The following is a 27,218-nucleotide window of genomic DNA, read 5'->3' on the forward strand; positions in this document are numbered from 1 at the left end:
AAATATCAATGTTTGAAAATTTTTCACTTTTTCATCATCATTATGTAATAAGCCAACTGTTCTCTGCACTATTTCTTTACATTATAAGAATATATTCTGGCAGTTTTGAGTGTATTAAACATTTAACCAGAGGTTTAAGAAAACTTCCATCCGAAGTTCCTTTAATCCAACTAGAGAGCATTTATGAGTTTCCAGAGGTAAATCATATTGTCCCTTCCTTTTCATGACAATTATGTGGATATAATTTAAGTTGTACTTTCAATTCAGAGAATTGGTCAGTAAAAGGAAAGGATGGGAAGCCAGGTTAAAGAGTAAAATGAGAGAGCAGAAAATATATCCTGCATTCTTAACAATGTAAATTCTTAAAAGGCAAAAAATATATAAAGCACTGAACCTTAAAGTTCCAAATAGCCAAAAAAATTTTGCTATATCTCATTATGTATAAAAAATCTTAAACAACCTAAAGCTTCAGGCTTCTAAAATGAAAAAATAGGGACTTCCCTGGTGGCGCAGTGGTTAGGAATCCACCCGCCAATGCAGGGGACATGGGTTCGATCCCTGGTCCAGGAAGATCCCACATGCCGCGGAGCAACTAAGACCATGCGCCTAGGGCCAGTGCTCCGCAACAAGAGAAGCCACAGCAATGAGAAGCCCACGCACCACAACAAAGAGTAGACCCCACTCGCCGCAACTAGAGAAACCCCGCACGCAGCAACGAAGACTGAACACAGTCAAAAAAAAAAGAGCCTGTAAAATGAAAGAATAGCAAGATCTACACCACTGTATACATATATTCTTAATTAACATATATTGTTGTATAATATATATATTAGGCTAAGAACAACTCTTAAACTAATGTATACTTCTTTCCTAACAACCCAATGTCCAAGAATATTAGAGACACTATGATCAAAGAGCAACTACTGTGTCACACCTCATATAGTCAAACTGGGGGAAATTTTAACTGGAGCATAAACAATTATAATTACCAGAGGATGATATGGTTCTATCAGTCAATTTATGACATAGTAAAGAATCACACTTAATATGAATTATTCTCATGTCTTGCTGCAAAAGGTATTGAAATAGCAGCTACATGATGCTCACATCATAGCATAATCACAAAATAAAAGAAAGCATTTTTCTCTGGAATAACTAAAATAAAGATACGCAATATAGTAACATGAAAGATATTACTCAGAAGCAGATATTTTAATCTTTCATGAAATGTTTAAAGTGCCTTAATTTGTGTAAAAATGCCTGTAAAGTGACAAAGTTTGAATTCAAACACAGGTCCGTTTAACTCTTTACACAATGTTGACTAAAGACAAATAGACAAAACTTTGCAGCCAAAAACCATTACCAGATATTTTTGAAAGATACTAAACTGTTTTCTAGTCTTTGCACCTTTTTTCCTCAAGGGAAACATTTGTATTTTCCTTAAAGGACAGAATACACTGTTGCTTTTCTATATGAAAAAGGGTTTTTTTAAATAACATTTTATTATTACAGAACCAATCCATGCTCATTGTTGATAATTTAAAAATATAGACTTGTAAAAATAAAATCATTATATTTCTACTACTCAGAGAGTATCAGTCTTGAACTCTTAGTATTTAACTAACTGGATCTTTTCCTGGGCATATGTATAATCATAAGTATATACATATACATAAGTATGTACATACTTATAGTTTTTGTATTTTTTAATAAAAATGAGATAATGTGAAAAAAAGTGCCTTAATTGAAAAACTAGATATCTAAGCTACTCTAATAAACCAGAATACTGTTGCATTCTTCCTCCTTTATGTCCTAAAAAATTGATAGTATGAAATACAAGAGAGCTCAGAAGAATGACATGATTCATGATCAATACTCTTTTCTATATTATCATTCTGTTCCTGTAGTCAGTTGCTATGATAAGGCTCTACATGATTACCCATCCAACACCACCATTTCTACGACTCTGTATCTTGGCATTCTCTCCCTCACTTATTCTGTTCCAGCCACACTGACCTCTCTACTATTCCTTGAACATTCCCAGCATGCTTCCAATATGGAGCCTTTGCGTGTACTGCTCTTGCCTCTGCCTAGTACACTCTTCCCCCAGATATCCAGAGGGCTTACTCCTTAACTTCCTTCACATCTTCGCTCAAATTCATCTTATCAGAAAGGCCTCTTCCGATTAGTTATTCAAAGTGGAATCACCTCTTCTTGGCTCTCCCTATCCCCCCATCCTACTTTTTTTCTCTACAAGACTTCCGTCTACTCTTCCCAACTATTATATATTTATCTGTGTTTGTTTAATTAACGACTATTGCCCTCAACCCCAAGTAGAACATAAGCTCCATGAGGGCACGGAGTTAGTTTTGTTGACTGCTGTATCATCACTGCTTAGTATAGTGCCTGGCACATACTAGCCTCTCAGTAAGTATGTCTTGAATGAATAAAGTACGATACTTTTACCCTTCTGTGCTGAATTATGGAAGAATGTCTTGGTTTCATCTTATAACTTACTATTCCACTTTCCAGTCACATCCACTCTGCCATTAAACCCATCTGAGTTATAAAAATTTTTTTCACTGAATAAAATTTTCACTTCCAAAGATAACCAGTTGATTTTTTATATGGTTACCATAACTTTTTCACATCTCTTCGAGTATATTAGTTACACGTATGGGTCTTGATGTGTGTTCTATTAACTATTTACTAGATTATAAGTTCTTTTATTTGTAGTTTGATAATTCTCTTTCAAGTGCACTGGTTTTAATCAAATGGTTGGCAATTCTAGGTTCTAATGCTCATTTTTAAATTTGTAAGCCCATATCTGTCTGAAAATACTGTAACTGCTTAGCCAAACACACATCCAGTGGCTGTGGAGAAGAGGCACCTCATGCTTCCAGGCAGAGTCTGCCAGTCTTCTGGGTATGAGGGCTCCTTCTTCTTCCAAGGTATGCCCACCCCAGGCACTATTCTATGAGCTCAAGCCCCTATAATCAGTGCTCTTAAAATAGGCAGATACCAGACTTTCCTGGTGGCACAGTGGTTAAGAATCCGCCTGCCAATGCAGGGGACACGAGTTCGAGCCCTGGTCCGGGAAGATCCCACGTGCCGCGGAGCAACTAAGCCCGTGCACCACAACTACTGAGCCTGCTCTCTAGAGCCCATGACCCGCAACTACTGAGCCCGTGTGCTACAACTACTGAAGTCCACGTGCCTAGAGCCTGTGCTCTGCAACAAAGAGAAGCCACCGCAATGAGAAGCCCGCGCACCACAACGAAGAGTAGCCCCTGCTCGCCGCAACTGGAGAAAGCCCAGGCGCAACAACGAAGACCCAACCCAGCCAGCCAATCAATCAATCAATAAGTAAATAGGCAGATACCTCTGCTCCCACTTCTATGCATAAAGAAGGGTATAGGAGGTTTCAAAGTAACCAAATGTTCAACATTTACCCCAGGTCCCCCTTCCACTGCCTGTATTCACTGAGCCTAAAGCTCTACTGAACCTTTTGCATGTATCTTAGATTATTCTGTGCTGTGGTTTTCTGTTGTGTTCCAATCATACCTTTTATATTTCAGGGATACTTTAAAACTTCTAGTCTACCAAAAGTACCCCTTTGTCTTCCATTTACTACTGAAGGTAATAAATAATATCTAGTATAACAGAAAAAAATACAAGCATTAGAATCTGATGCCCCAGGTTCTAATCCTAGCTATCCCACTTTTTGGCTATGGGACCTCAAAGAAGTTACTTAAGTACTCTGAGCCTGAGCTACCTCGTCTGTTGGAACCTTAAACGAGATGAGTGTAAAGTATCCAATAAAATGCCCAGCATATAGCAAATAACCATAAATGTTAACTACTGTACCCTCTTGGCTTAAATCAAGGTCAGCAATTCCTTGATTAGAATTAAGTAGCAAGATGACTCCATGATTCTAAGGTTAATATATTTTACAACTAATCTATTTCTATTAAGATTTCTGATTACAGGTTTCCAACATACATGCATAAAGGTAAAGACTTTTGAGTTATCTGACAGAGGAACAGTCTTCTTCAGTAATCTCTAAAATCTGGCTATTGAAATACTTATCAAAATTGTAAGTTCATAAAAACAGCTCTTCTTTATAAAGGGTAGCAGACTGTATTTTTATTAGGTCACACTAAAATTAAAAAGCATGTCAGCAGTAACCCCAAGAGTGAAACACAGTGAAATAAGACAGTTGCCCATAAGAGCAACACAATAAGCAATGGATACATCACTGTTACTGGTACAATTTAGCACAGATAACTTCATTTCTCAAAACTGTAATGTCATAACAGAATTTTCCACTACTTCAGTAATTATACTTCTTTTAGAAAAATAAAATAAGGCTAAGAAGATTCAGTATGAAGACCCTTCTTCATTATGCAAATTAGCAAAGGAAGAGTAATTTTATTTTATTTCTTAATCTGATTTGATATTTCAAACACCATCCATTAGAAACATAAATTTTGTGGTAAAACAAAACATTATTTTTACAACTACTTACTTGATTGGATGTACAGGTCAAGGACCTGTAAATATTCAGTTAGTTAATAAAAGGCAGAGACCTTGCAAACAGCTTGATCTAGAAAACTAGCTATTAAATTTAACTTAACCGGGACTTCTCTGGTGGCGCAGTGGTTAAGAATCTGCCTGCCAATACAGGGGACGTGGGTTCGAGCCCTGGTCCAGGAAGATCCCACATGCTGCGGAGCAACTAAGCCCGTGCGCCACAACTACTGAGCCTGCGCTCTAGAGCCCACAAGCCACAACTACTGAAGCCCACGTGCCACAACTACTGAAGCCCGCACACCTAGAGACCGTGCTCCACAACAAGAGAAGCCACCGCAATGAGAGGCCCGCACACCACAATGAAGAATAGCCCCCGCTCGCCGCAACTAGAGAAAGCCCGCGTGCAGCAACGAAGACCCAATGCGGCCATAAATAAATAAATAAATATATAATTTTTAAAAATAAATAAATAAAATAAACAAATAAATTTAACTTAACCAATTTAATAAATTGGATTCTTTTTGAGAAATACAAATTATTCATCAATATTTACCCACAATTTCCCAAAAGAATTAGACTACAAATCATTATTATATGTTATTATTAGTTATTAATGATCTATGATAATATAGAAATACTATCCTCACAAACGTATTATTTTATAAGGAAAGTAAGAGAAAGTAATTGTGGAACTCCTAAGGAAAAAATATCTATATGCAAAGGTTCTTCTTTTACTTTTTCAGCTATTTTTTAAATGAATTTTCAGGTCTCATAATTAGTATTAATCTAATTTAATCCATTTATAGATCCTACTCAGTATTTTTAAATGTCATAATGAATATATAACTTACTTTCTGATCACAATTGCCCAGTCTTCTGTATAACTTCTTATACAATCTCTAACATGTGGATCCATTTCACTATTTTAAAAAAGAAAATATATTTATAATTTAGACAGGAAAGCATTGATGTTTGTGAATTCTGCTGCCGCGCTCTTGTTCATATAATAGGAAACAACACTACCACAAGAAATAGAATCTAAATAAAATAATGGAAGGTAGCCTTTTTATAGTTACACTAAAACCAGAAATAGGTAAATGTCTCCTTACCTTTCTTCAGGTACAGCTGAAACAAGGGTTCTACAGTCCCTAGGACTATAAACCACTTCAATATCATCTGGAGGGAATTCAATCAAATCCCTTAAAAGCCCAGAATCCACAGCTAAAGGATGAGTAATGAGGTAATCTTCCAAATCCACTGGATCCACTGCTTCAGTAAGGGGCACCTTCATAAAGAGGGATGGATGTGAGAGGTGGGTATAAAGGAAGAGGTGGACACAAGAATTTTAAAACTTAAATAGATTTATTATTTAAAAAAACATAGGGCTTCCCTGGTGGCGCAGTGGTTGAGAATCTGCCTGCCAATGCAGGGGACACGGGTTCGAGCCCTGGTCTGGGAAGATCCCACATGCCGCGGAGCGACTAAGCCCGTGAGCCACAACTACTGAGCCTGCGCGTCTGGAGCCTGTGCTCCGCAACAAGAGAGGCCACCATAGTGAGAGGCCCGCACACCGCGATGAAGAGTGGCCCCCGCTCGCCGCAACTGGAGAGGGCCCTCGCACAGAAACGAAGACCCAACACAGCCATAAATAAATAAATAAATAAATTTAAAAAAAAAAACATAATTTTTCCCTTGCTATTTCTAAAATGTCAACAGATATTCAGCCAGATGAACTAAAGAAACCACAAAGTGTTGGGTCATACTCTCTCTGATCTTCTTGCTTCGATTTTGCCCATAACTCCCACATAAAAACAGTAAGATAATTAACAGTTTTATAATACTATACAGTGACAAAATACTCACTGGAGGGATTCTTTTTTATAATTTGGAATTTTCATTGCTAAGTTTCTTAGTGGTGCTTTTACTTTATTTGTTGTTACTGTTATCCTAGTAAAAACGTACAACCATACTGCAGTAGGGGGAAAAATGGCCCTCCAAAAGATTGCCAAATCCCAATCCATGGACCTTATATGTCAAAATAAATAAATAAAATATAAAATAAGAGTGTTTGAAGATACCATTAAGGATCTTAAAAGAGGGACATTATCCTGGATTATCTGAGTGGGTCCTAAATGCAATCACACATATCCTTATATGAAGATAAACAGAGATTTGGGCCACACCAAGAGGAAAGCCATGTGAAGACACAGAAAAGAGAGATTTGAAGATTCTGGCCTTGAAGATAGAAGCGATGTGCCACAAGCAGCCACCAGAATCTGGAAGAGGCGAGAAAGTGCTACTGAAGGGAGCCTCTGAAGAAAGTGCAACCTTGCCAAAACCTTGATTTCTGCCCGTTGATACTGATTCCAGACTTCTGGACTCCAGCACTGTGAAAGAATACATTTCTGTTGTTTTAAGCCACCCAGTTTGTGGGAATTTGTTACAGCACCCAAGGAAACTAATAGACCCTATTAAAAGTATTATTAGCAATAATAGGATATTTGTGGCATTCCTTAGCCAAGCTGAAATTATAGTTTTTGATAAGATACTCTATTTCTTATCTAATTCAAGAAAGAAAATTATTCAGGCAAAACTATAAACGATTATACAACAAATGTGCAGTTGTGGACCAATGAAAATAAGAATATGTTATTTTTCAAGATGTTCAACTGGGTAAAAACACTGAGACCTGCCTACTGTGCAAGTTTGCATTACTACAAAGAAGGTGCTTTAATCTATACTTCTTTGGACTGAACAACTAGGTAGAGCAACAACATTTTAAAGATACTAAGTAAAATAATGAATGACTATCACATCATAAACACTCAAAAGATAGGCTATTATTATCATTATCATTATATGTTTTCTCATTTAAACCTCCCCCAAACCCTATAAGTTAGAGATAATTACTATTTCAATTCTACAAATAAAGGCAATTGTGCTCAAAGAAGTTAACTTCTGAAAATAAAATAGCCACAAAATGATAGAGAAAAATTTCAAACTGGGTCTTTAAGATCTAAATTCATGGTTTTCTCTCATAAGCATTCTATCTTACCTATTCTACCAAGTACCTAATACACTATCATGACATGCTTAATAGAAGCATAGAAGCAATTCATCAGGGAAAGGGAAATCTTTTTCAATTACTGTTGCTGGAAAAGTTGGATATCTATATGGGGGAAAAATGAACTTCAATCCTTACATCACGACATGTACAAAAACCAAACTGAGATGGACCACAGATATAAACATAAATGCTAAAACTATAAAGCTGCTAGAAGGAAATATAGGAGAATATCTTCAAAATTTGGAGTAGGCAAAGGTTTCTCAGAGAAAGGGATAATCGTAAAAGAAAAATTGATACATCAAAAGATGGTTAAGAAAATGAACAGGCAAGCCACACTAAGAGAAAATATTTACAAAATACATTTAATAAGGGACTGGCATCTAGAATATATAAAGAAGTCCCACATCTCATAAAAACAAACCACCCCCTCAAATAAATGGCATGGGGTGGGGGGGCAGTTGGTAAGACATTCAGAAAGGAAGATATAAAAATGGCCAGTTAGGGACTTCCCTGGTGGCGCAGTGGTTAAGAATCCATCTCCCAACACAGGGGACGCAGGATGGATCCCTGGTCAGGGAACTAGATCCCACATGCATGCTGTAACTAAGAGTTTGCATGCCACAACTAAGGAGCCCTCGAGCCACAACTAAGGAGCACACGTGCCACAACTAAGACCTGGCACAACCAAAATAAATAAATAAATAAAATAAAATTTTTTAAATAAAAAAATCCAACAGAGTCCATAAAATAAAATTTAATTTATTTTTTAAAAAATGGCCAGTTAGCACATGAAAAAGTGCTCAGCATCAAAAGTCACAAGTAGGTACCTCCACTTCCAGGAAGATGGAGTAGACATACTTACCTCTATTCTTCCCACTAGTTACAACTACAAACCCTAGAGATTATATATAAAATAAACATAAGACGGCTCTGAAACGTGGATAGAGAAAGGCAGACCAACAGGGACCTCGGGACCCAAGGAATAGCACAACAGTGAGTTACCTAAAATTTCTTTTTACCTTATATACTCCAGACCTGATGCAGAGAAGCCCACAACCCAGAAACACCAAGGAGCACAGGAAAACAAAAAACACAACCAAAGCCTGTTCTCCCCAGCCAAAGGACCAAGAAAGCAGCAGCCTAGTAAAACAGAAAACTGTTAGAGAATAACCACTCTACTCCAGCCAAACATCACATGAAAAACTGTAGTCCCACCTATATCCACACCAGCAAAGGCCAAATGGGGAGCTAGACTTCACCCTCACCAAGCTGTAACAAGCCATCCCAACACTACCCATTCAGCACGATGTCAGAGAAGTCAGAGTGGGGAGCTGAGATTTTCACATCTACTGGAAGGTAATGAATCCTCCACTCCCACAGTGTCAGTGGAGTCCACACAGGGAATCTGGACACCTATTCCTATACAGCAGTAACAAGAACTCCTTCCCTTTACTGCTGAGGCAATGTCAGGTGAGGTCTATATAATTTAATACCTATAGGGTGAAGAGACATAAAGGTACATAAGATTTCCACACTTCACTCAAACTGGTAAAATGTCAACACCAGTAGCGTGATTAGTTATGTATATACAATACCTTAAGCAACCACTAAAAAGACTATACAGGGCTTCCCTGGTGGCGCAGTGGTTGAGAATCCGCCTGCCAATGCAGGGGACATGGGTTCAAGCCCTGGTCTGGGAAGATCCCACATGCCGCGGAGCAACTAGGCCCGTGAGCCACAATTACTGAGCCTGCGCATCTGGAGCCTGTGCTCCGCAACAAGAGAGGCCACGATAGTGAGAGGCCCGCACACCACGATGAAGAGTGGCCCCCGCTTGCCACAACTAGAGAAAGCCCACGCACAGAAACGAAGACCCAACACAGCCATAAATAAATAAATAAATAAATAAATATTTAAAAAAAAAAAAGACTATACAAAGACATGCACTCAACAACATTATAGATAACAAAATGGAATTCTAAAAAATGTTCAGGTAACCCACAGGAAGGCAGAAAAAGGAAACTAGAGAAACAAAAAGCAGAGAGAACAAACAAAAAATAAAATGGCAGATTAAAGCCCTAGCAGAATGATAGTAACATTAAACGTAAATGGCCTACATACACCAATAAGAAGATAAGAGACTGGCAGAATGGATTTAAAAACATGACGTACCAGTATGGTATACCAAAAGCTCACTTCAAAAAAGACAATATAAGGAGGCTGAAAACAGAAGGGTGGAAAAAGATATACCATATATACATTAATCAAAAGAAAGCAGAAGTGGCTATATTAACATAAGATAAAGTACTTCGACTTCAGTGCAAAGAAAAGTACTGAATAAAGAGGTACATTACTGATGATAACAGCTATGACCCATAGCAATCTTAAATGTGCAGGTACTAAACAACAGAGCTATAAATTATGGGAAGCAAAAACTGACAGAACTGAAAGAAGAAATAAGATATATCTACAGTTATAGCTGGAGACTTCAAGACATCTCTCTCAACAACTGAAAGAAAACCAAACAGAAAAATCAACATGGTAAAATTCAACAGCACCATCAACCAATAGGATCTAATTGACATTTATAGAACAATCCACCCAACGACAACAGACCAAATACTTTTCTCAAAGGCCCAAAAAGTAAATACCAGGATAGACCATATCCTGAACCCTAAAACAAACCTCAACAAATTTTTAAAAACTGAAATCATACAGAGTGTGTTCTCTGACCATAATGTAATCAAACTAGAAATTAGCAACAGAAAGACAACAGGAAAACCTCCAAACACTTGAAAACTAAAAACACAGTTCCAAATAATCCATGAGTCACAGAAGTCTGAAAAATGAAATTTAAAAATTACATTGAACTAAATGAAAATAAAACATAACAAAATTAGTGGGAAGAGGAACGTGCAAATCAAAAACACAAGATACTACTTCACACCCGTTATGATGGCTATTACCAAAAAATGTAAAATAACAAGTGTAGGAGAGGATATTGAGAAATTGGAAGTCTTGTGCACTGCTGGTGGGAATGTAAAATGGTACAGCTGCTGTTGAAAACAATTTGGTGGTTCTGGAAAAAAAAAAATACCAAAACACACAGAATTACCATATGACTCACCAATTCCACTTCTAGCTATATACTCAAAAAAATTGAAAATAGAGACTCAAACAGATACTTGTACACTCATGTTCATAGCAGCATCATTACCAATAGCCAAAAGGTGAGAACAATCCAATGTCCATCAACAGATGAATGGATAAACAAAATGTGGTACACATATACAATGGCATATTTTTCAACCTTAAAAAGAAATGAAATTCTAACACATGCTGTTGAAGCATTCTAACACATGAACCTTGAAGACATTATGCTGAGTGAAATAAGCCAGACACAAAAAGACAAATATTGTATGATTTCACTTACATGAGGTATGTACATATAATAGACAAATTCATAGAGAGAGGAAATAGAATGGAGGTTACTGGGGATTGGGAGGAGGCGGGGAATGGAATTATTTTTTAATGGGTACAGGGTTTCAGTTTGCGTTAATTAAAAAGTTTTGGAAATGGATAGTGGTGATGGTTGCACAAAATTGTGAGTGTACTTGATGCCATTTAATTGTACACTTAGAAATGGTTAAACTGATAAATTTTGTTGTGTATATTTTACCACAATATAAATACATACATACATAAATTTAAGCGAACATTTTTTTAAACTTTATAAATCAATGCTTCTCCACCTAAGAATTATTTCTGAGGCAGTATACTTTTCAGGATTCAAAGTGTCACAAATGATACTCCATGAAAATAATGACAAAAGCTGGGAGTCCTTACATATGTCTAATTCAAAATTAACCTTTCCTCAAAGATTGACCAACCATATCAAGAGTAAGGGTTAGGGTTGGGAAGAAAGCTATGACACTCTCTTAACAACACTAAATCACAGAGATGATAAATGATCTTGTTTCCCAAACTCACATAGAAAGTCACTGGTTTTCTAGGTGTAATATTAACTAGACTTGGAGCAAGGAAATAAATTTATTTCTGCTACAACTGTCTCCACTCTCTCTGACTCCCATCAGAGACAACTGCCTAGGCTAGTTTTCAGATGTAGTGATAAGCTGCTTACAACTATAAATTATTTTGCAAGACTTCAAAGAAAGATCCTGTATTTACAGATTCGAGGGAGGAGATTGCAACATGATTTTATAACAGAGAATGACTGGGCAGTAAGCAGGGTTAAAGGATGCAATAAGAAGCAATAGTGAAGCACTACAGAATCCCTTACAGGCAATGTGAGACACTGTCTTACTTCAACAATCACTGCATTGGAATTCTGACTCACATGTTTAGTGTTCAGATCTCTTTCAGTCTTTTCTGGTGTGCCATCAAAATTCTGGTATTTGATTAGTGGTTGTTTTGGGATGGGGGAAGGGAGATAAAAGGGTGATAGCTAAACAGTTTCTTTTTGAGGTAATGAAAACGTTCTAAATTGACTGTTGTGATGGTTGCACATATCTGCGAACACATTAAATCCACTGAATTGTAAATTAAATGGATGAATTGTATGGTTATGTGAAAAAAATCTCAGTAAAGCCGTTAAAAAAAAAAAAAAAGTTGAACCAGAATCTAATCGTATACAGGGAATACAGAAGATAGAGAAACAAGTCTACAAGGAAGAAATTTCAAAAAAGTTGAACCAGAATCTAACCAGTTACAGGAAATACAGGAGACAGAGAAACAAGTCTACAAGGAAATAAACATAAAATCCAAAAGGCAGGAAATTCTATAAGACAACTAATCCAATTTCCTCAACAAGTCAATGGCATAAAAACAAACAAACTTAAAAGTTGGAGGAGGGAGTAGTATTCCATTGTAAATATACACCACATCTTCTTTATCCATTCATCTGTTGATGGACATTTAGGTTGCTTCCATATCTTGGCTACTGTAAATAATGTTGTTATGAACATTGGGGTGTGTGTACCTTCTCGAATTAGTGTTTTCATTTTCTTCAGATAAATACCCAGAAGTGGAACTGCTGGATCATATTGTAGTTCTATTTTTAGTTTTTTGAGGAACCTCCATACTGCTTTCCAGTATGGAGGAAAACATATGGCTGTACCATGTTACATTCCCACCAACAGTGCACAAAGGTTCCCTTTTTTTTTTTTTTTAAGATTTTTAGAAATTTCATATAATGTCTGAAACAGTTATATTAACATATTTCCATACATATGGAAAAGGTTCCCTTTTCTCCACATCCTCGCCAGCACTTGTTATCGCTTGTCTTCTTGATGATAACCATTCTAACAGGTGTGAGGGGATATCTCATCGTGGTTTTAATTTCCATTTCCCTGAGCACTTTTTCATGTACCTGTTGGCCATTTGGATAACTTCTTTGGAAAAATGTCTATTTAGTTCTTCTGCCTATTTTTAATCGGATTGTTTGTCTTTTTGTTATTGAGTTGTATGAGTTCTTTATATATTTTGGATATTAACCCCTTATCTGATATATGATTTGCAAAAATTTTTCTCCCATAGGATGCCTTTTCATTTTGTTAATTGTTTCTTTTGCTGTGCAAAAGCTTTTAAGCTTGATGTAGCCCCAATTTGTTGATTTTTGCTTTTGGTGTTTGTGCTTTTGGTGTCATATCCAAAAACATCATTTCCAAGAACAACATCAAGGAGCTTCTTCTCTACATTTTCTTTTAGGAGTTTTATAGTATCAGGTGTTATGTTTATGACTTTGATCCATTTCAAGTTAATTTTTGTGAGTGGTACAAGATAGGGAACCAATTTCACTGCTCTGCATGTGTCTTCCTAGCTTTCCCAGCACCATTTGTTGAAGAGACTATCCTTTCCCCATTGGATGCTCTTGGCACCCTCGTAGACTATTAGACAACCATATGAGCAACAACATGGATGGATTTGGATGATATTATGCTTAGTGAAGTAAGTCAGACAGAGAAAAACAAATTTTATGTTATCACTTACATGTGCAATCTATAAAATAAAACAAACTAGAGAATAAAACAAAAAAAGAAACAGACTCACAAACATAGAGAACAAACTAGTGGTTACCAGTGGGGGGGACAGGGGGCAAGATAGGGGTAGGAGATTAAGAGGTACAAATTACTATTATAAAATAAAGAAGCTACAATAATATATTATACAGCAAAGGGAACATAGCCAGTATTTTATAATAACTCTAAATGGAGTACAACCTTTAAATATAGTGAAACACAGTGCTGTACACCTGAAACTTATTTAATATTGTAAGGCAGCCATACCTCAATTTAAAAAAAAAAGTTAGAGGAGGGAGAAACTGCTTTTTTTTAAAATGCAAGTGATCTAAGACCAAATTCCATCTGTGGATTTTGTTTGATCCTGATTTGAATAAACCAACTATAAAAAGATATGCATGAAATAATCAAGAAAATTTAACATGCACTGGATATTAGATGATACCAAAGAATTATGGGCTGTTAATTTTGTTAAGTGTGATAACAGCACTGTGGTTAAATTTAAAGATGTTAATGTTTATACTAGTCTTCTACTTCTGTGTATGTTTGAACATTCCCATAACTTAAAAAGAACTTTTTCAGAGAGAATACAAGAGAAATTGAAATCAGCAAGCTCTGACAACCCTTCGAAGGAATTTTGTTGCAAAAAAAGAGCAAAGAAATATTGGAGGTTGGAGACTGATGGAAAAGTGGGGCAAAAAAAGCAGAATTTTTTTAAATGGGAGAAATAACGGCATGCTTGCATGTTTATATACTGATGGGAATGATCCAATAAATAGAGAGAAAAAGTGATGATATAAAAGAGAAGGGAGGACTTCCCGGGTGGCACAGTGGTTAAGAATCTGCCTGCCAATGCAGGGGCACAGGTTCGAGCCCTGGTCCAGGAGGATCCCACATGCTGCGGAGCAACTAAGCCTGTGTGCCACAACTACCGAGCCTGTGCTCTAGAGCCCACATGCCACAACTACTGAAGCCTGCGCACCTACAGCCGGTGCTCCACATCAAGAGAAACCACTGCAATGAGAAGCATGTGCACCACAATGAAGAGTAGCCCCCGCTCACCGCAACTAGAGAAAGCCCGCACACAGCAACGAAGACCCAACACAGCCAAAAATAAATAAATTTTTCTAAAAAAGAGAGAGTAGGGAGAATTCCTAAAGTACTGTATTTGAGCAAGGGAACTTGGGATCTAGTTCACTAGTGGTTCATTTAAAATAACTGGTGAACAGACAGACAATATGGGTACAGATGATAAAAGGTGAACACACATGGTGGTAGGAGTATGTGGACGTTCTTTCTGACTGCTTCAATTTTCTCAGTGAAACAGGAAGCCAAGTCATCCTAAGAGTGAAAATGGGGAAGAGCAATTAGGGTTTTAAGGAAAGAGTAGGAGGCATGAAATGGGTCAACTAAAACAGTGGGAAAATGAATGGACTAGGAAAATAAAATGTTTGCCTAGCAATGTTAAAGCCTTCATGAGTTAGTGGTCATAAATTTAACGTGAGACCAGTCAATGGGATCTGTGTGTTTTCCTCCAGCCATACTCAGCTGCACAAGTACAGGTATGAAGTAAGCAGAAGGTTGGATTTAACTGAGATTTTTTTTTTTTTAATTTTTTTTATTTATTTAATTAATTTATTTATTTATTTTTGGCTGTGCTGGGTCTTCGGTTCGTGCGAGGGCTTTCTCTAGTTGCGGCAAGTGGGGGCCACTCTTCATCGCGGTGCGGGGACCGCTCTTCATCGCGGTGCGCGGGCCTTTCACTATCGCGGCCCCTCCCGTTGCGGGGCACAGGCTCCAGACGCGCAGGCTCAGCAGCTGTGGCTCACGGGCCCAGCCGCTCCGTGGCATGTGGGATCTTCCCAGACCAGGGCTCGAACCCGTGTCTCCTGCACTAGCAGGCAGATTCTCAACCACTGCGCCACCAGGGAAGCCCCAGAAGGTTGGATTTAAACAGCACTGAGGTAGTGCAAATGACATGAGAAGAAGTTAAGGAAGCCAAGAGTATACGCAAAAGAGTAATTATAATGACCAACAAATAATTTAAGTTTGCTAAGGAGAGAAAAGAGGACATCAAGGGGTGAGAGACACAAAAAAGTTAGTATGATCACAAATTCTAGGTCTCAGTGGTGTTGAAGGACAGTTGAAGTCAGAGCGCCAGAACAAGAGAGCAAGAAAGATAAGAAGTGGTATTAAGAGAATAGGAAACATAAAACTGAGATTACAGGAGGCTTATGGTTATTCATAATGACTAAATCCAGAGATGACTATGGAAGTGAATAGTTAAGGTGTAACACAGAATGCAGGAAATCAGTTGAAAAGAGGAGTTGAAGACACTAAGAGGGTATTAGAAGGATCATCTCCATGTACATTTACACCATCCAGAAATCTATATATTCTAAAATTTCTCCAATCAGTATGTTACTGTTGTTAAAAGTAAACTCCATGTTTTAAAATTTTAATAACACAAACATTATAAACATGTCACTACAAGTCAATCAAACTATTATGCTCTGGCATATGATGTTTGTTCAATAATTGGTACCATTTCATAACTAAACAGAAAGTGTTAATACAACTTCACCCAAGTCACTCTTAATTACTTTTTCAGTTTTTGACAAATGGAGCATGTTTTTAATTCATATTCCTACTATAACTAATAAGTATCAGTTTTTTATCAAAATTGATTATCTTCATGCCAGCCTCTTGAATAAGAAAACATATATTTATATCTCTGACATAGCACCTGGCTTAAAGCAATAATTCAATAACTATACATTCCTTTCTATTAAAGGAGATAGATAATACTATGAATCTACATAATTATTTAACATTTACTTCAGTACCTATTATTTTTAGAATAGATTCCTGAATTTTCATGTATGAATCACCTTGGGTCTGGGAAGTTCTAACTGCAAAATTCCAGAGTTGATTAAATCCTGAATGTAAAGTTTCAGAGTTGACTAGGAAATCAACACTTCTATAACACCTCCCAACCTCCTCTGACTCAAATTTCAGAAAAGAGTGAGATAGCAACAAATAAGGTTGTTAATGAGAGTAGTGATGGAACCCAATCTACTGGCTCTTATCTTTCCACTATTTTTTCATGGCCTAGTCAGAATTACACAGTAACATACCATATGTTAAATATGCTACTTACTGTGGTATGATGGGATATACTGCCAACAATGTTGAGGTTTTTGAGCAGCTGGGGAGAACCACTGTACTGTCCAGAGATCTGCTTCCTAACTTCAGCAGCCACAGTTCTACAACAAAAAAGCAAGAACATTGTTTTTAAAAAGAAAACAAACTAACTTAAAATGGGAGAAAGCTAAGAATTTTAAAAACTCATCTAAAGAACAACAAAATCTCAGCACATCAATAAGGCTATAAATTTATAAGATATTTTGGTAAATACTGCTTATAATTACAGTAGACAATCTTTACAATGCTGATATAGGGTACAACACTTATAGCCAACTTACATAAGGCTTTTTTTTGTATATGGCATTTCAGGGAACATATTGATACTTTGGTTTATGATAGAGCTGGAAGCTACAATAAGATGTATATATTAATGTGTATATATTTTAAGGATATAAAATTAATTCAAAATACTTTATAAACAATATTCATGCCCCAGAAAACTATTCCCTATTTTTACTTAACTAATAAAAATTGTCTTTATACTCTGGCATTAATGGCTTTCCATAATCTGACTCTAATCACCTTTTCAGCCTTACATATCCCTTCCCAAATTCTTCTCAATGAACATAAACTGCTTCCTAGAATGCTGTTTTCTCTCCTGTATCCACAAATTCAACTCTTAACTAGTTTTAGGGGTAAAACTCAAATGGCAGGACTTCCATACAAGCTTCTTGACTCACCACAGCTAAAATACCACCCTTCTTAAAAACTCTTAGAGCATTTATCATAACCTAACTTGCATTTTCCTCCTTCCTAGTTATTTTTTCCACATTCATGTATGCCCTATACAAACAGAGGCAATGGTTTCATTCATTGCTATTTTCCCTAAAATATTTAGCATGTGGCACTTAAAACAGAGAAATGTATATTTAGTCCTATGGAATATATAGTATTACTGACAAATGAAGTAAACCACAAAGGCATTACCATAACATAACTTGACCAGTAAATCCTTATTTGAAACAGGATTAAAGTTTAGGAAGTTCCACGATTTCAAGCTGCTTGTTGACCCTTGGGAGCATACTAGTACTTCAAATTTACTAAATAACATTTCTAGGGACTTCCCTGGTGGTTCAGTGGTTAAGACTCCGCGCTCCCTATGCAGAGGGGCCAGGCTCCATCCCTCGTCAGGGAACTAGATCCCACACGCCACAACTAAAAGATCCCGCACGCACTGGCAACGAAGATCCCTCGTGCCACAACTAAGACCCAGCGCAGCCAAATAAATAAATAAATATTTCTAAAACAAAAATATTTTAGACATTTAAATGACTTTGTAGCTCATTAAGCTCTATATTCCTTAAACTTCACAAAATTATAAACCAAAATATTTAGCGAGTCTTAAATCCAGTAATTAAATAACTTCCTCACATTAGTAACATTTTTACTAAGTAAAAAATGTAACTAAAGAACACAAAATAAAGACAACTATCAATAGATTTTGTACAATTATTTTCCTGATGTCAATATCTAACCTCCACCCTATGATCATCAACTGGTCACTTCTCTATTTTATAAACCTTGCCTTTTGTTCTTTTACTCTTTTCCAAAAAATAAACCCTACCTTCTTCCTATCATTCCATTGAACGTAAAGTGAAACAGGCCTACTGCCTTCGATTCTGGGCCAGCTTGATGATACTTCTGTTCTGGAGTGTTCTCAAATTAATGGTTAAATTCAGAGCCCTGAACATCTATCTTCGTGCCCATTCAAATTTCCAGCTGAATTTCTAGACAATTTCATTTTCCAAAAATTATCCAAATATATGATATAATCTTGAGCCTCCTTCTTCTCTTCCATACTCCCTTAACTTTTTTCATCTTCAATCACTCCACACACATCTCTTGAGCACCGCTAGGAGGTGACCACTCAGTTAGAAATTTCTGATAGAAAGGTGAAAGAGTTATCATTTTTTAAGGCTCAAGATACTGAATTAGCTCAACTTTTTCTTTACAGGTGACCTGAAGTACTTTAGATCATATTTGTGTTTTATAAAAGGCTAATTTGTTATTCATAATTGCCAAAACTTGGAAACTTATCCTTCAATAGGTAAATGGATAAACAAACTATGGTACATCCATACAATGGAATATTATTCAGCAGTAAAAAGAAATGCACTATCAAGCTGAAAAAGACACGGAAGAACCTTAAAAGAATACTGCTAAGTGAAAGAAGCCCATCTGAAAAGGATACAATACTGTATGATTCCACCTATATGACATTCTGGAAAAGGCAAAACTATGGAGGGGTGAAAAACAGTGGTTGCCAGGGGTTGGAAGAAGGAGGAAAAGGAAGAGATGAATAAGTAATGCACAGGGATTTTTAGGGCAGTGAAACTATTCTCTATGATACTACTACTATGATGGATACATATCATTATACATTTGTCAAAACCTATAGAATATACAACACACAGTAAACCTAATGTAATCTATGGACTTTAGTTAATAATAATGTATCAATATTAGCTTATCTATTATAACAAATGTATCATACTAATCCAAGATCTTAATAAAAGGGAAAACTTGGTTGGGAAGTAAACATGGGAACTCTCTGTACTTTCCACTTTTCTGTAAATCTAAAACTGCTCTCCCAAAAAGTCTACTAATTTTTAAAAAATAAGTAAATAAATAAAAAAGACTAAGAACAGACAAGGGAGGAAGAGAAGAGCAGGAAGAAACGATTAGAGGTTAGAGATGAAAGCTAAAGAAGGAATGTAACCTTTGAAGGAGGATACAGATTGAGGAGAGGGCAAAGGGCAAATTCTGTAAAGCGTCTGGATGTGAGAGGACAGGAACATTCACTGCAGTTTATGACTCCCCTTAGGCTTTTAATGAAGCCTATACACTGTGAATGTTCATTATTATGTTTGGTTTAAAGGCTTTACAATCTCCTGATCCTGTTGTCAAGACTGAGATGAAAATATGAAAAAGCTTTTAAAAAGAGAGAGAGAGACAGAGAACAAGTATTGTGTCTATCTTCCTCGGTGCTACTCAACTCAGTCTACCAACCTCAGCACTACCTCAGTGCTTCTGTTTCTCAGTGTTTCTGGGGCTAAACCACAAGTAATCTGAATTGTAAACTGCTATATTTGACCAAGTTCAAGATCTCAGTAACTGTTAAGACTTGCTATTACTTCAGGTACACTAAGAAAGAAAAACCTTGCTAATTAAGCAATACACTATCAATTAATTGAAAGACATACTCTGATTTCAGAAAATGTTAAAAAGTGAAACAAAATTTAAAATATGATTACTTCAAAAAGAGACAATCTTTCATTTAATAACAATCTTTCATTTAATAACAGAGACATACAAAGGATAATCCCCACATTACACATATTTGTCTTATTTATACATGACATAATTTCCCCCAAAGAGAAAATCAGCAATAATTTGAAATAAGAACCATTTCCAAACTTAGCTATAATGGCAATAAAACCATCTGCAACCCAGACAAAGGATGTATTTATACTGAGACCCTCTGCATGAAAAGATTTCCTCAATGGTAAGTGAGGAAATTTTCCCAAATTAAAAAAACAGTATCTCTTAACCATATTATGGTCCAAAGTATGCAAGACAAGAAATGTAATGAATAAACTGTTATCAGGAATAACAGTACCTGATATCAATTAAAATCCTTTATCACAGATTACTTTTTTAATAACAATTTTTCCTACTCCTAATGAAGCTCATATAGTAAAGCAATACAAGGAAGTCTTTTTTACTTCTAATAAGCTATTAGTATTAACTGCAAAGTGGAAAGAAGAGTAGGTCAAAAATTCCATAGTTACTTACACTCTTAAATTATAATAGCAGAATATCTTCTTCCTCTTCCAAAAGCACATGATCCAATATTTGACCTATTTAACTCCTTACCAACTCTCTCCATTTCCGTAAGCTCCCTCACTATGTCAGCATGCATTACAGTTTTTACAAAAGAAAGCACTCGCTAAGGCCGTTCACCATGGGATATTAGAAATAACCAACAAAGGATCCACATCCTGAGGGAAAATTATGTTGCATTTAACCTTTCCTCTAACCTCGTCCCACTTTCAGATGCCCCATCGACCATGATTTCCAGAACGTCCCAAGGCCAATCTGGGCCTCTCTCATCTCTAGTCATTCTTTATGGGACCAGAAGAAACACCTGAGTAAAGATGAGTAAGGAGAGTTTAGACTAAAATAAAAGAGGTTAGTTGAGCTACTCCTATAAAGTGACAAAAAAATATCTGCAATGTAATATGCAAATAAGAGAATAAGATCTCTTGGAACTGGCACTGTTTATATTAAACACAGAACTCAGGGGTGTCCCTGAGTGTAAGGGAATATACCAGGTAAGGGCACATATCAGAGACAAGGCAAGAAAGGGCTAGCTAAAACTCCCCAAAAGAAAAAGGACAAGAACAGATGATACTCCAATGCTGTGACTATCCAAGTCCATGATTGATGACTGACGGATTGAATCACAGTTCTACCATTGTGTATAGTTGGTATTAAAGACCAAAAGAAGCAAAATAGAGAAAACGATAGATTAAAGAAATGCAACACTGTATCACCTTTCCAGTATTTGTGCCACAAATGTTTAACCTGAACTGAATCAAACCTGTATATCTAACATTGATTACAAGAAACACAGAGAACAGTGTTAACAATACTAAAAAAAAAAGCAATCAGACAAAAACCAGAAGAAAGCTCATTCTATACTGTCAAGTCTCTTCAACAAGTCAATGTGATGAATAAATAAATATAGGCAGTGGGCTAAGTTTTAGCATAAAAAAGACTTAAGACTAAAAATTAAAGTCTACTCAAAAAGGGAAGAAAAGACTTAAGAGATATAACCAAATGCAATGAATGGTCCTTAACTGGATCCTGATTTGAACAAACCAGCTATAAAAGACATTTCTGGGGATAATGAGAAATTTGAACATGGACAAGGTATTACATAATTAAGAATCAGTGTTTTTTTTAATGTGGGAAAACAGTATTATAATAATGGAGGGAAATGTCCTTATATTTTAGAGATGCAAATGATGTCTATAATTTAGCTGAAAACACTTCAATTATTGTTACTCTGCCTTAACAGAGAAAACCAGCAAACTAAATATGGAATACAGATGTGCCAAATGCTCTTCAAGAAGTATATCATACCCTCCACATACCCCTGCCTGATTACTTCTGCCCTGTTTTCCTCAGGTTAGACACTCGTCCTCTGTGCTTTCAAAGCATTTTGTGTTCATCCGCATTCATTCAAGGAAGTGGAGCTTCCAGGAGGCTAGTTCAGACGGGCAGCAGACTAGCCAGACTGCTTTCTATGGTGGAATAAGAACCTGGCCTTGCTGACAGAGTTTGATTTCAGCAGTGAGAAAGCCTAATGTTTGTAAACATTCTCTCTGATAGAAGCACATAAACTGCAAAGTAGGTTTTTCTAGAATAGTAGCAATGCGACCCACAGATGTAAAAGTATGGTGGACAAAAAAAAAAGGTGTGGTGAAGTATCAAGAATACGGCTTCTCAGGCCTGGCACACTCTCCCTCTTCAGAGGTACCTTTGCAACCTCCTTGAGGGATGAAGGAGGACAGGAAACTTTACTTCTGATAGGAGTACGCTATGTCTCTTTTTTTGTATAAATGTCTCAAAGCAGGCTAATTTCTGCCATTAAAGAAAACGTACATTTTTTAACTCTGTCTGGTGCCACTTTCCTATCAAGAACTACCTCACTGTGATAACCGAGCAGTGCCTTAGTCATAGCACCTATCAAATTGTTCTGAAATCTATTTACCTATCTCCTTGCAAGGAACTAAGCGATTAGCTTTACTTACCTTTGCACCCTCCAGCAGAGTGCCTAGCACACTCTGGGTGCTTAAAAAATGTTTAAAAAGCTGAAGTGAAAAAAATGAGACTATAGTGAAATTCATAATTCTTCCCCCCAGAAAAGTAGTTCAATAAGAATGCTAGAATGGAACAATTGATAGGAACTTCTTGAGTGCAGGAACTACATTTTATTAATCTTTACATCCTCGATGTCTAAGACAAGACAATGGGGGGGGGCGGAGAAAGAGGAATGGAGAGACAGGTGTAGTGGAGAGAGAGAAAAGGAGGTAAGGGAAAAGGACGAACTTAAGAGACTACCTAGTATATGGACTTTCCAAATGCCTTTCAGAGGAAATTAATCTATAAGTATTGTTGCTTTCTAATTGATTGGAAAGAGACAAGAAGTATGCCTTTTTATCTATTACTGTCAAGTAATCAGGTAAGTGTTTGCTGGGGGAAAAAATCTGAATCAACGTAAGAGTTCTACACGTGTAAAACCTTTTCTTTAAGAGCCTAGCTGACATCATTACTATCCCATTTGTTAACTGGTAAAGTTTAAAAACTACTACTGAAGGAAAAAAAAAAACTCCTCCTGAAACACAATGCTCTCCTATTCTATGTGAAACTTTTCTTTTTTAGCAATGTTTTAACAAGATAACATGTTTACTTATCTCAAAGTATTCTCTAATACATCTTTAGCATATCTGCAAAGGGCTGGTTCTAGAACTACATTCAAGCTCTACAATTATGTAAATAAACTTACTATGAAAAGCAGAGAAAATAAGATTTCTCCAGTATGGAGAGAATAAGATTTTCCAGTATGGAGAAAAGACAAAACAACTTGATAAAGGAAGACATCTTTTAAAAAAATGATTAAAAAAGTAAATAAAAGGAAAATGTACATGGTATTAAAAATTCAAACTTCACAAAGAAGTAAAAACAAAAGGTATAACTCTCTACCATTTCCAATCCCCAACCCTATTCCCCACATATGACCACTGAGTATTTTCTTAGGTGTCCTTCAAGAAAAAGATGTGTGTACATCAGTGTGTATATAAGAAATCCTCATTTTTTAATATGACATATAACATCATACATAACCTTTTCTTAATATCTTACATATACACTTAATATATCTTAGGAATCTTTCCATATCAGAACATAAAATTAATAATAATATTCTAGCAATATTTATCAAGCATTTACAATGTGCCAGATACACATAAAAGTGTTAAATTTGATATACCTCATTTAATCTTCAGAAGAACTCATGAAGTAGGCACTATACCAGCATACTGAAGTTTTAAGATGTTCAGGTCATAGAACCAATAACGAATAGCACTAAGGTCTCAACTGAGAGCCCCCACTCTTAACCACTGTTCTCCTTTTTATCTGATATAGAGTCCATAAAATGAATAAACTGCAACATATTTAACCAGTCTCTACTGGTAGACATTTAAGCTATTTCTAGTCTTCGCAAAGATCATCGCTTGAATGTAAGCTCCACTGAGAGATTTTTGTCTAAATCAAGAATTATGGGTGATTTTTATTTTATCTTTTGGGCCTTTTGTATTTCCACATTTTCTGCAGTACCATATATTATTTTATAGTAAGAAAAAAATAGATATTTTTAGATAAACTTGAAAAATAGAGTAACTTATGAAAGGTAAAGGCAGGGTTTGAATTCAGATCCATAAAACTCCCAAGGCCTCTTTCCATGGAAGCAAGTTTCCAAAGGTAAATAATTCTAGTTACAGTTTATATTATTTCTCTATTCTCCAGAACCTAACCAGGAGGTCAGTTAAAGATGCCCAGTGAAAATGTCTGTAGTATACACCAAGATATTAATAGGAACACTATAATAACTACCACCACTGCTATGATCTGTTTCTCTTTCACGGATGGCTAAATAAAACTCCCATCTGAGGCACTGTCATTTGTAAGTTATCCTGTGTTGAATTCTTTAGGAATTAAGGTCCAGAGTAGACCAGTAACCACTAAAACCCCAAGAAAACAAAAACACATACAGGTTGATTTGTGAAACCAAAGAACAGAAATAATCCTTCTCTATAATACACTTAACATTTACGACATAGTTCCTTTTGGGGGAGGACGAAGAAAAAAAAGATGTCAGATGACTCATGTATCCCATCTGACGTTATTTTGGGATAACATTTAAGTTAAAGATTTAGAAAACACTGGATTAAGGAGACTTGGAAGTCACCATCATTCTGATCTACAGCATTTCACTATATCTCAATTTCCTCAACTAAAACATGGTGATAATAATGTTCCCTACTTCATGGAACATATTAAGTTATAACTACAGAAAAAAGATTTTTAAATTTAGCATTTGAAAAAATTAACACTGATCTGAAATTGGCAACTAAAAAGAAAACTGAAGGGAAAAAAACCTCTACTGTAAAAAGTCAATCCTCCCAAAAGGAAATAAACATATCCTTAGCTCCACTCTACTTCATAAAAATAAAGCCAGAATCTCCTTACCCACAAACATACAAATTATATCCTGGTGTAAACTGTATACAATTAGTTGCTAAACTCTGTTCATCCTAAGTCTTAAATACTTCTCAAATTTTCATCCCCTCCTTCCCTTTCCTACAGCATCTGCCTACAAATAACATCATACTTAATGGTGAAATGCTTTCCTCCTTAGACGGGAAAGAAAGCAAGGATGTGTACTCTCACCACTTCTATTCAACACTACACTGCAGGATCCAGCCAGTGGAATATGGGAAGGAAGGAAGGAAAAATGGAGAGAAGGAAGAGAGGGGGGAAGGAAAGGGAGGGAAGGAGGAAGAAAGGAAAGGGAGGAAAAGAGGGAGGGAAGGAGGGAAGGAAAGGGAAGAAATTAAAGGCATTAAGATTGGAAAGGAAGAAATAAAACTATCTTTACGCACAGACAATATATCCTGTAGGCAGAAAATCTTAAGGAATCCACCAAAAATTACTAGAACTAATAAATGAGTTCAGGAAGGTCAGAAGATACAAATTCAATATTCAAAAATCAATTGTATTTCTATAAACTAGCAACAAACTAACCAAAAATAATTCTTTAATTCCATTCATGATAGCATCAAAAACAATAAAATACTTAGAAATAGATTTAACAAAAGAAGTATAAGACTTGCACACTGAAAACTTTAAAACTTTACTAAGAGAAATCAAAAAAGCTCGAAATAAACGAAGAGACAGTCTGTGTTCATGGATTTTTTTAAAATTTATTTATTTAATTAATTTATTTTTTTTTTGGCTGCATTGGGTCTTTGTTGCCACGTGCGGGCTTCTCCAGTTGCGGTGAGCGGTGGCTTCTCTTGTTGCGGAGCATAGGCTCTAGGCGCACGAGCTTCAGTAGTTGTGACATGCGTGCTCAGTAGTTGTGGCTCACGGGCTCTAGAGTGCAGGCTCAGCAGTTGTGGCGCAGGGGCTTAGCTGCTCCGCGGCATGTGGGATCTTCCCGGACCAGGGATCGAACTCATGTCCCCTGCATTGGCAGGCAAATTCTTAACCACTGCGCTACCAGGGAAGCCCTGTGTTCGTGGATTTGAAGACTTAATATTGTTGATGGCAATTCTCCCCAAACTAATCTACATATTGAATGTAATCCCCGTCAAAACCCCAAAAGAATATTTGCAGAAATTGGTAAAATTCATGTTGATACTGATCCTAAAATGTTTACAGAAATGCAAAAAATCCAGAATAGGCAAAACAATTTTGAAAAAGAAGAAAAAAGTTGAAGGACTTACACTTCCAGCTATCAAATTTTACTGTAAAATAAGAGTAATCAGAACAGTTTGATACTGTAAGGACAGACATACAGATCAATGACTTTTAACAAGGTATCAAGGTAATTCAATGATAAGAGGACAGTCTTTTCAACAAAGAGTGTTACAACAACTGAACATTCATATACAAAAGATGAATTTAGACCCCTTCTCACACCATGCACAAAAATTAATGCAAAATGGATCATAAACCAAAAGTAAGAGCTAAAACTATAAAAACTTCTAGAAGAAAACAGAGAAGGAAATCTTCTTGAGTATGAATTAAGCAGAGTCTTAGATAACAACACCAAAATCATGATCCATAAAAAGAAAAAAATTAATAAATTGGACTTCATCAAAATGTAAATCTTTGTGCTTCAAAATTCACCATTAAGAAAATAGAAAAGCAAACCAGACAGGGAGAAAATATTTGCCAATCATATATCTAATAAAGGGCCTGTATCTAAAACATATAAAGAACTCTTACAACTCAAAAACAAGATAAATAATCTAATTTAAAAATGAGCAGACGATTTTAATAGATATTTCACCAATAAGATATGTAAATGGTTAATAAGCACAAGAAAAACATCACTAATCATTAGGGAAATGCAAATCAAAACCATAATGAAATGCCACTTCACAAGTACTGATACATGCTACTACTTGACAAACCTTGAAATGTAATGCTAAGTGAAGGAAGTCAGACACAAAAGGCCACATATTGTATGATTCCCTTTATATGGTATGTTCAGAAAAGGCAAATCTAGAGAGAGAGAG

The 27,218-nt window shown here is 36.2% G+C and overlaps 1 protein-coding gene across 6 annotated transcripts in view; it reads right to left on the bottom strand.

The window, feature by feature from the left end:
- The window catches only part of DOCK7 (dedicator of cytokinesis 7), a 193,776-nt gene that overhangs the window by 155,117 nt on the left and 11,441 nt on the right, over positions 1 to 27,218 (bottom strand). For all 6 annotated transcript variants that reach the window (XR_009008674.1, XM_057548786.1, XM_057548800.1 and 3 more), the window contains exons 2-4: positions 16,799 to 16,904; positions 5,643 to 5,818; positions 5,385 to 5,453 (exon numbers count right to left, since the gene is read on the bottom strand). Coding sequence is in view for 5 of the 6 variants with exons in the window: in XM_057548786.1 (XP_057404769.1) it covers positions 5,385 to 5,453; positions 5,643 to 5,818; positions 16,799 to 16,904 (351 nt within the window). In the remaining variant the exon portion in view is untranslated. The remainder of the gene's footprint in view (positions 1 to 5,384; positions 5,454 to 5,642; positions 5,819 to 16,798; positions 16,905 to 27,218) is intronic.

This window comes from Balaenoptera acutorostrata, chromosome 1 (assembly GCF_949987535.1).
Source record: "Balaenoptera acutorostrata chromosome 1, mBalAcu1.1, whole genome shotgun sequence".
In the NCBI taxonomy this organism is placed as follows: Eukaryota; Metazoa; Chordata; class Mammalia; order Artiodactyla; family Balaenopteridae; genus Balaenoptera; species Balaenoptera acutorostrata.